The 10,996-nt window shown below is 43.3% G+C and overlaps 1 protein-coding gene across 2 annotated transcripts in view; it reads left to right on the top strand.

Annotated features, from left to right (window-relative positions):
* Nucleotides 1-506: 506 nt before the first annotated feature.
* Nucleotides 507-10,996, top strand: part of Kiaa0319 (KIAA0319 ortholog) — a 59,698-nt gene continuing 49,208 nt past the window's right edge. Inside the window, exons 1-2 of one of the 2 annotated variants that reach the window (XM_021215830.2) lie at nucleotides 507-663; nucleotides 9,046-9,193. In XM_021215830.2, the coding sequence (XP_021071489.1) occupies nucleotides 9,139-9,193 (55 nt within the window). In that variant the 5' untranslated portion in view covers nucleotides 507-663; nucleotides 9,046-9,138. Of the gene's footprint in view, nucleotides 664-1,012; nucleotides 1,063-9,045; nucleotides 9,194-10,996 lie in introns of those variants that run through there. The other variant, XM_029547283.1, reaches the window with a different exon arrangement.

Here is a 10,996-nt window from a genome sequence, read left to right on the forward strand (position 1 = left end):
CATGTCCTTATTACAAAACTAAAAATACAAGGAATAGTGTTCCACTGACTTAGAATTTCCCCTGACTCAAAGATTCCCACTACAAGACACAAATGTTGAAATGCACTTGGCACCCATTTAACCTGCAAAGTAGAGTTGCTCTGTGGCGACATAGGCTCAGTTTACCATCCTTGATTTGAAAGCAGCACTTGAAACCAAGCAGATAAGTTATGGGGTTGGGGGGGTCTTGCAAAAGGCTTGACTGAAAACAAGACTCAAATAGCCAGGTGACTTGTCTTGGAGTAGTCTGAGCCAAGCAGTGCTTGCTTCCCGGGTGGAGCATTTTTCTAGAAGCCCTGTCCATCCCCCTCATCGGAACCATGGCAGGAAAGGGGTGGGCGAGGGAGCAGAGCAGGGAAACAACGGAGGCCCCTCTGCTTGGGGCAAGGCAGGCTGCGGCACAGGCCATCCCTAGGGGCGTGTGTGCGCGTGCGTATGCGTCGCCCTGGCAACCCGGGAGGCAGAAAGGCGCTGAATCACCAGCGCGGGCTGGCAGCGTCTGTCTGTGCAGCCGCAGGGGTGGGCAGGTGTCGCCTGCAGGTGTGCCTCGTAGGTGTCTCAACTGGACATCAGCACCTGGCCGGTCTGGAGCACCGCGGAGCCTGGAGACCGCTGGGGATGGAGGTAAGAGCCGCACTAAGCTGCCTGCGTTCCTGTTTGGATCGAAGGGTTCTCAGCAGGGTGGAGTCAGGGAGACTTGGGCGGCTAACCTCAAACCTAAGAATCTTTAAAGTTCATTCAGTGCTGGCATTTGCTAAATGCATTTCGTATCTGCTCCGTGCTGTAGTCAGAGGCATTTAATCTGGGCTCCAGGTCCCCGGATTTCTAGCTAGGGTGTAGTTGGGGTTCCTCCTTACCTCTGGCTAGGGATGCAGGGTTTGAGTGTGTTTATGAGACTGGGTGATGGGGTGTTGAATGAAGCTCCAGTGAGCTTGCAGTGTTTAGCTTCAGCAGCCACCTCAGGTGCAGAATCCCATCTTCCAGCCCAGCTGGCCAACTGTCAGCAATGAAGACAGCATGCAGGTAGGAGGTGTCAGTGAAAAAAAAAAAAAAAAAGCCAAGAGGGGGACTTCTAAGGGTTCCTCTGGACACCTAGGAAAAGCAATCCTGGATAGTTGCGTGATATGATGGTTTCCCTGTTTCGTGGAGGCGGGAGATTTGGGGTTCTTTCCAACCTCTCAAATTGCATGCTTTAGACTGAAGAATTACCTTTAAATTTTGTTCAGTGCTGTTGTCATGGACCTTGCTACCATTTACCAAATGCATTTACTGTCACCAGAAGCTTAACGCTGTGAAAAGGCTTTTCTTTCCTGCTCTTTGAATTCCCTCCAAGGAATGGCACAGATTTACCAGGATCACAAAGCTGCAATCACTAGTCATCGTTCTCAACACCGTTTGTTCTCATGATTGTACAAAGGGAGCAAGCAAGCCGGAGCATATTCATGCTTATCTTTATTGCTGCCTCTACTGAACATTTTCGTTTGTGGGTTAGATGTTGATATTTTTCCTATGCTTGAACAGAAAAGTTGAGTGGCATTTTTGTTAATAATGGGAAAAAAATATAGACCACATTTCCTAAAAACCACAAACATGTTCAAGGTGAATGTGTGTATTCATTTATTCCTGGAATGCACGGTGCCTAGGAAAGTTCCTCAGAGAGATGACTGAAGTTATGTCACATGTAAATTTTTATTTAGTGCTCATGATTCTGGTTACCTCTAATGCAGATGGGGCAAAGTAGAGATATTAGTTTAGTTCTAAACTTAGACCTCTCTGAGAAAGCTGAATTCTCTGCAAACTGAAAAGGAGATTAAAAAAAAAACTGTAGCAGGAATTTTTAGAACCACCGGTAACAGGAACAAACATCACATCTTTGCTATGTAAAATGCCAAGGCAGGGGTGCATTTCCTTTCAGAAAGATAACAATCCCTGAGCCCGCATCCTCACGGTTTAGAGAGCTGAAGGAGAGCTTCAGTGAGTTGTAAAATAAATCGCATGTTTAAGGTTTGTTCTTGACTTAAGTCTCCTCGCCCCCGACAGACAGTCTTTCCTTTTAAAACCAATATGTGGAAATAAGGATGTCTGTTTGTGTATGTACGGGGTTGGGTGACAGATAGCCTGATGAGAAAGATGGTCTGCTTAGGGTTGTGGTTCAGCTGTTAGTGGCGACCTCCCTCACATTAAGGAAACTATAGCCTCTAAGTGCCATTGCTCTCATCCATAAAACAGAGAGAAGAGTAAGGCCTACTCGTGGGATTTCTATAAGAATTAAAATAAGACAATAGAATTCGCACATGCTGAGCTGTAAAGGATTGCTCAAACCCTAGTGTTGGATGCCAGCTTTGGAAATACAGAGGGATGTTGTTTTTGTTTTTATTTTTGATTTGTGTGCGAATGTGTCTTTATGCCACATATGGAATTTGAACTCCTGGAGCTAGGGTTCCAGGCACTTGTGAGCATCCTGACTTAGGTGCTAGGATCCAAACTTAGAGGCCCATTTAGAAAATAATTAAAATAAGATACTGTTACACAAATGCATTTTAAAAAACCATGGTTTCTCTGTATAACCATAGCTGTCAAGGAACTTACTGTGTGGACCAGGGTGGCCTCAGACTCAGAGATCCTCTGCCTCTGCCTCCTGAGTGCTGGGACTAAAGGCGTGCATGCCACCACGCCCAGCCTGGATTCAGGGAAGATGATCAAGGTCATCTTTGGCTAATCTATCAAGTCCTAGGACAGTTTGGTTTATTTGAGATCCTGTCACAAAAAGTAACCCAAAACTTTAAGTAAGTACAGTTACATTTTTAAAAAAGTCTTAAAAACTATGTATGTAGTTGCATGCATGGTACATGTGTCCGGTACCCACAGACACCAGAAGAGAGTGCTGGATCCTTTGGAGTTGAAGTTGGAGATGGTTGTGAGCTGCCTTGTGGGAGCCCTGGGAACCAAACTTGAGTTCTCTGGGAAAGCAGCAAATGCTCCTAGCCAGCAAGTCAAGCCAATAAAAGTTATTTTTGAGATTAAAAAATGTTCAGGAAAAAAATTCTTTTTTTTTTTAAATAATGTCACTAAAAGTAGAATTATTTTAATGTGGCCAATTTTTTTTTTTTTTTTTTTTGGTTTTTCGAGACAGGGTTTCTCTGTATAGCCCTGGCTGTCCTGCTGCTTGTGGACGTTGTACATCGTGGTGCGGAGCCTAGTGCGCACCACGATGTACAACGTCCACAAGCAGCTTAAGTTTTAAAAGGTAAAGGCCAAAGGGATAAGGGCTCAATTTTTTTTTTTTTGATGAATAAAGTCAAGTGTCACTAGAAACATCAGAAAATTCATGCATCTTTTCTTGTAACATCTTTATAAAAGCAGTAAATGTAACAGATATGATCTAAAAGCTTGCCAAGTTAATACCCAGTTAATTACGTTTAGTACTCTGAAAGAAGATTTGCTTTCTTGCAAATATAAAGGCATGAAGTAACTGGTAGATTACTGTTCTATTTCCATTAAAAATCTACTTTACAAGCTAGCCAAAACTACATAGATCCTACCTCAAAACACCACATAATACAAATCCTACTAGAGCTCTGCCCTTATTGTAGCTCATAAAATGAGTTTAAGTTCCAAATGCATTTTGAAAGGATCCAGATTCACACTCTAGCACCTGCTCAGAACTGGGGAATTTTTATTTTCTACCAATTTCTATCAATTCTGGGAAGTTTCTGCCCCCTTGTATTGCATTTTCTTCATCAGCTTTGTTGAAGTGTGGCTGAGTAATAAAACTGAGCTGAGTCTGATTGATCCATGTCTGTAATTCCAGCACTCAGAAGAGGGAGGCAGGAGGCTCTGGAATTCAAAGTCATCCTGGGCTATAGGGTAAATTTGCAATTAATCTGGGCTGCATGATACCCTGCCCCTACTTCCCCAAAATCCACAAACCCAAAAGCAACAACAAAACACTACCACCAGGGCCATCAATATGGCTTAGTTGGTAAAGGTACCTCCTATCAGTATAGCTGTTCAGACATCAGTAGTTCTGGATTTTCAGATGCCCAGTGCTGACCCAGAGGTTTCCATGTCTAAGCCCTAAGAGCAGGAGCCCTACTGTGCCTGACCTTAGAAGCCAGAGACTTAGGGCTCTGAGCACACGGAGTTGGAGGCTATGACGGGGCTAGTCCACCTGCAGCCCTTGGCCGTACTACCTTCTAGCAGCAGGCTGTGCCTGTTTATGTTACAATATCTGGGAAAGCCTTGGGGGTTGGGACCTTCAGGTCTCAGGGTGTCTACTGTGACAACTCTTGGGCCTAGACAGGACCTTTGGACAGCAGACATAGTTACAGTTCTTGGGAATAAAATATCACAGATTTTCACCCATTACTTGGCACCCTGGGATTCTTCCAGAGACTGGGCCAATAGTTTTTAACCTAAGCTCTTCTGCTCCCAGCAGCTGCCTGGAACACTCTAGCTGCCTTCTTGCCACTGCTCCTACTGCTGCTGGTGTGGCAACTGCTGCCTTTGCCACTGTATAATCCCATTGATGTCATCTTCTGTTACCAGTTCAACCTGTTCTACTAATGAGAAAGCTTACAGGTTGACAGAATGGCGGGAGCCATGGCTCAGCAGTTAGGAGTGCATACTGCTCTTGCCAAAGACTCTTCTTGCTTGTAACTCCAGCTCCAGAGGGACCCAATGCCTTCTTCTGGTCTCCATGTGTACCACACACACATGCACATACCCACAGACAGATAGACCCTTTGCTGGTTAGGCTTTTAATTTTTTAAAAATATCTATCTTTTATTCACTTTACATCCTGATCACAGCCCTCCCCCCCAGGTTTTTTAGTTTTTAAATTAAAAAAAGTAAATTTACTATCAATTTACTTGAAAAAAAACCTCAAGACTAAAGCTTACAAAGAAGCCACTTTTTATTTAGAATTAAAATAGATTGCAATCAGCTCTCTTGGTTAATATTTGAATATTTTTATGGAAAAAAATTGAGAATATGAGTTGGAAGAGGAAAACTGTGTAAGAATACACACACACACACACACACACACATACACACACACAAATACAAAGATATGGTTGTTTGAATAAGAATGGTCCCCATAATTTCATATATTTGAACACTTAGTCTTCAGGGAATGGCACTTTTTAAGAAGGATTATTAGGATCAGAAGGTGTGGCCTTGTTGGAGTAGGTGTTCACCTTGTTGGTGGAAGTATGTCACTGGGTATGGGCTTTCAAAAGCCCTCACAAGGCCCAACATCTCTCTTGCCTGTGTGGATCAGGATGTAGCCCTCAGCTATTGCTCCAGCACCGTGAGTACCACTAAGCTTCTACCATGATAATAGGACAACCCTCTGACACTGTAAGCAAACCTACAGTTAAATCATTTCTTTTATTAGAGTTACCTTGGTCATGACACCTCTTCACAGCTGCAAGCACTCTTAACTCCTAAACTATTTCTACAGCCCATAAAAATGTTTACGATACATACCTATGCCACAGTCAGTGTGGAGATACTTCTAAATAAGTTCTTTACTGAGTTCCCAAAACAAAGTTCTGGTAATGAGCATATCTTTGCAATCCTCCTATTTGTTTTTGATCTGTGTTTTTTCTAGTCCCAAGTAATAGGACTCACTACCCCTTCTTAGCCTGCAGTGTTGTTTATGAGACCTCATAATATTTTACAGTGTTAGTCAGTCTACCCCACTTGCCTTCTGTAGTAGTTTGATGTTGCCGTAGAATAAATTATTACAAAAATGGTGACTTAAAGTATCATACATTTGCTAGAATTTATGAGGGACTCGAATCAAGACTCAGATCAAGTTTCCATTGAGATGTGCTGTGTGGGAAAATATAGAGGGCGTCAGTCCTCCAAAAATGCAGTTCTATCCAGCCGAGTGGACCAATGAGTTCATTGGCATTACTTACAGGAGCAACTCCATCACCAAGAAAGAGGCCCACCTAGCATGGCTGACCATTCACAAAACTGTACAACACTGGAGTTTCCTGAGACAGTTGAGGGCAGCTGCACTACTTAAAAGCCTTCTTCTTGAGGCTTGCAAACTTTATATGATGCAGCACAAGGCAAGGCCTGGGCCAAGTAGTGGGAGTGGGTGGGTAGGGGAGCAGAGGTGGGGGGAGGGGTATAGGAAACTTTCGGGATAGCATTTGAAATGTAAATAAAGAAAATAAAAAAAAAAGCCTTCTTCTTTTAAAAAAGATTTATTTATTTTATGTATGTGAGTTCTGTAGCTGTCTTCAGACACACCAGAAGAGGGCATCTGATGGTTGTGAGCCATCACATGATGGGTACTGGGAACTGAACTCAGGACCTTTGGAAGAGCAGTCAGTGCTCTTATCTGCTGAGCCATCTCTCCAGCTAAACAACTTACATTCTTATCTGGAAGCTCTGGGGAAGAACCTGCATGCAAGCTCTTTCTGGTGGCTGCACAATTCACTTCTTTAAGGTTGTAGGATTTATGTCTGTATGAACTAAAGGCATGAATAATAAACTCCAAGTCACCAATAGTAAAGAACTTACCCTTGGTGTCATTAACTAAGAGAGCCATTGAGTTCTCCACTTTGGGGCTCCCTGTGTCTTCTGTCTTCTGTCTGTCTGTTGCATGAGTATGGATTTGTGCCAGACTGAAGGCTGTCTTGTGAATCTGTGTGTATGACTGGGTATGTCTGTCCTTCACAAAGGGCTTTGCTCTCTGTTTGTTTGTTTTGAGACATTGTCTTTATGTTATGTGGCTCTGACTGTCCTGAAACTTGCTATGTAGACCATGTTGTTCTGGAATTCACAGGAATTCAATTTCCTCTGCTTTCCAAGGGCTGCCAAGGGACAACTGAATTTCTCTGTCCTTTCACCCAGGCCTCAGAGGATATCTTGGGTTGATGTGGCTGCCCACAGTATAGCATAGCAGCTCTACCACATTTCTCCTGAACTGTCTCCCACTCTGAGAAATAGCAACTGTTCTTGTGTTTCCTGACTCCCCTGGGGTTTGCCCTTAGCTCGCACCTTCGGGCAGGTCCTGCTGATCGCCCGAGCCACCTCTCCAGCCATAAGGAAGTTTTGTCTCTTTGGAAGCAGAGTTTCATGTAGCACAAGCTGGTCTTGAACTTGTGATCATCCTGCTTCTGCCTTGGGATTAACGTTTCATTCTATAAGGGAGAATATAGTAGTGATTAAATGGATGATATCAGGATCTAGATTGTGTTTGCCTCTTTAAAAACTTAATCAGCAGATGGCCAAAAGGTTTTGGTTTTAATGGATTTGAAAGTTCAGTAAAAACAGCTATTATTCACTCTATGTCTTCCATGACTTTATGCAAACCCAAACACTTTGAAATCCATAAATAAAGAGCAAAACAACAAAGCTCCTCTACCACTCGGCCATCTGTACTTCTAAGAAATCCTGGTATTGGAGCTGGTAAATAAAGAACATATTCCCGTGTTAGAAATGAAAGAACAGGGCACATGGACTCCGAGACACTGAAGGTGCAAATGCTAGTAGCTGGACCATATATAAAAGCAGAACTCTGACCCACAAAGAGAAACCTGTCCAGGAACCCAACATTTTATCTATTATACAGTCCAGGAAGCCAGCCTGCCAAGAGACTTCTGGGAAGCTGGACTGCCATCTCGAGTACTTCATAAGGCTAAATAATACCTTCTCCAGCACTTAGCTCCAAGTAGGCAGGACTTTATTAATTGATGGCTGCCCTGATTTTTAATCCCCTTTCCTAGCTTGGGACTAACCAGACAAAGCAAACACACTCTTGCCTCAGTTAGGGTTATAATTGCTGCCGTAAAACGCCATGACCTAAAATCAAGTTGGAGAGGAAAGGGCTTATGTGTCTTACACTTCCATATCATTGTTCATCATCAAAAGGAAGTCAGAACAGGAACTTAAACAGGGCAGAAACGTGGAGATGCAGAACAGCTGATGCAGAGACCACGGAGGGGCGCTGCTTACTGGCTTGCTCCCTGTGGCTTGCTTAGTCTGCTTTTTTATAGAACACAAGACCACCAGTCCTGGAGTGGCCCACCCACATCAGTTACTAATTAAAGGAAATGCCCCACAGAGCTTGCCTACAGCTCTGTCTTACAGAGGCAATTTCTTAATTGAGGTTCGCTCCTCTCAGATGACTTTAGCTTGTGTCAAGTTGACATAAACTACGCAGTACAATTGCCCATACTAATCACTGGATGTCCCACTTCTAGCTAGCCAGGACTGTCTCCCATAATAGCAGCCTCCTCTCCCAACACACCCAAAGCCTCTCCTTCATCCACTAAAGAGCCTTTCCTCTCTTCTGCCTTTGAGTCTCAGCTAAACTCAATTGACAGTGGTTGCCATAAGACACTATAATATAGAGCCTTGCTTTTCTCAATTGGTTGGTCCTTATTTCCAGTCCGTAGGGTGAACTGACATAAAACCTTTTGCTTTTTGTTTTGTTTTTGAGGCATTATTTAGCTCTGCCTCTTTTGGAACTCACTATTCACAGGCTGCCCTCAAATTCACAGAAATCTACCTGTCTCTCCCTTCTGAGTTCTGAGATTAAAGGCATGTGCCACCGTGCTCGGCTTGTTTTCTCTTCTTAGGAACTAACTGTCTTGGCTATTTTAACAAAGTTCTCAGGCTGGAGAGATGGCTCAGTGGTTAAGAGCACCAACTGCTCTTCCAAGAGGTTCAATTCCTAGCAACCACATGGTGGCTCAGAACCATCTGTAATGGGATCTGATGCTCTCTTCTGGTGTGTCTGAAGAGAGCAATGGTGTACTCGTACAAAATAAATAAATAAATCTTTAAAAAAAAAAACAAAACAAAACCCAATAAAATAACAACAACAAACGTCTCTGGAGAGTTGGCCGCTTGGGATATGACTCTATTCTGTGAGCAGGACAGCTTTCCTATTAACGTGAATAAAGGATAGGAACGATGTGTTCCATTCCACATTTACCTAATCCTTTCTTCTTTTTTGTCTCCGCTTTGTTTTCCTTGAAGTTCTAGAAGGTCACATCTGGCTGGTTCATCAACCATCAGAGGGAGTCTGTTTCAAGTCCACTGCCCCGGAAGCCTCATCCTGAGTGAGGCAGAATGGTGTCCCCGCCAGGAGTACTGTCTTCATTGCTGCTGCTGGCAGCCATGGCAGGTAGGAAGTCACTGGCAAATCATGGCCCTTTCCTGGGAGTCTTGTCAAAGTTGGCTCTCGTGGTTTATAGTAGCCAGGGCCAGACATTAAACATGGTTCTGCTCTGATTCACTTGCTGCACGACAGGGCACTTGTCTTCAAGGGAACGAAAGCACATCTGACCATGCGGGCCAGGAAGAAACTTCAGGCTTGGTCTTCGTATAAGTCAAGGAGAGGTGTCATAAAAAATGCAATGTTTGGGTCGGGCGTGGTGGCGCATGCCTTTAATCCCAGCACTTGGGAGGCAGAGGCAGGCAGATTTCTGAGGTTGAGGCCAGCCTGGTCTACAAAGTGAGTTCCAGGACAGCCAGGGCTATACAGAGAAACCCTGTCTTGAAAAAAAAAAAAAAAAAAGCAATGTTTGGAGAGGTTAGGGTTCCTTGCCTCTGCTCCCCCATTCTCTCCTGATCTTCCTTAGGGGTGTGGTTTTGTCATGTTTGGCTCTAGTAAATTAATGTTTCCTCTATAATCTGGATCTAACTCTTCTCAGAAAAGTGACAGACCAAAACTATTCACATGATTTAAAAACTAGATTTGTGTTTGAGACATCAACTTCATGTGTTGCTTTTTTTTTTTTAAATTGGAAAAGGAACACGTGTGTCAGATCTAATTTCTCTTACATTGGATGAAGTAGTCTTTCCACAGAGCTGATATTGGAATTATGTTGCATTTACTCAGTGTGTGTTTGTGTGTGTGTGTGCGTGTGTGTGATGTGGGTGGAAATCAGCTCATGGGAATCAGTTCTCTTCTCCTATCATACAGATTCAGGTCATCAGTCTTGGAAGCATGCATCTTTACCCACTGAGCAATCTTCCTGTCTCTGGCCCTGTGTTATGATACTGCTAATCTACCTACCATGCTAATGAGACACTAAAAATGATCATGCTACTGTGCTACTAGAAATCTGTCGATTACTGTGATCTGTGTACAGGCAACACAAAGGTGGTTCCTATGCACCATGCAGCTATTTTCACGTTTCCTGTTAGAAACTGTCTGTGACTAAAGCCACAGTTATTAAAGCAACTGTGAATGACCATCCTCTACTAGGAAGGAACTCTTGTGCTGTTGAGGTCTGTGTCTACTTTGTCACAGAAAAGAACAGGCCACACTCGATACAGTATATGCCAGTGCCCACTGTAGGGACTCTGTAGAAAGATGGATAGTTAATTATTGAGAATCTGAGTAAAACCAAGTGGAATATAAAACAAGGCTTAGTGGTGCACACCTTTAATCCCAGCACTTGGGAAACAGAGGCAGATGGATCCCTGTGGATTCCAGGTTAGCTAGGCCTACACAGTGAGACCCATCTCAGAAACCAACCAAACAAAAATTTGATTAGACATATGTACTGAGGACAAGTATTTTCTCTCCATAGACATTTTCCTTTCAGATGATCTATTATCGGCCTGTGAGATTTAAAAAAAAACAAAAACCTATTAAGAACATCAACAAAACAAAGATACAGTACTTTTCTGTTAGTTCTATAACTAGTTTTTACACAAGGCTTGTTGTAAGTTACATAAAAAGGAGACACAAGTAGAGAAGCGTGGAATTATACAAAGAGATAGAATGTATAGGTAAAAAGGCACATGAATAGTTGAAAAAACATACGTGGATAGAAAGAAGAATAGGGGGATGGAGAGGTAAGAGGAAGAATAGAGGGCCGGGCGGTGGTGGCACACGCCTTTAATCCCAGCACTTGGGAGGCAGAGGCAGGCAGATTTCTGAGTTTGAGGCCAGCCTGGTCTACAAAGTGAGTTCCAG

Source organism: Mus pahari, chromosome 16 (assembly GCF_900095145.1).
Source record: "Mus pahari chromosome 16, PAHARI_EIJ_v1.1, whole genome shotgun sequence".
Taxonomy (NCBI): domain Eukaryota; kingdom Metazoa; phylum Chordata; class Mammalia; order Rodentia; family Muridae; genus Mus; species Mus pahari.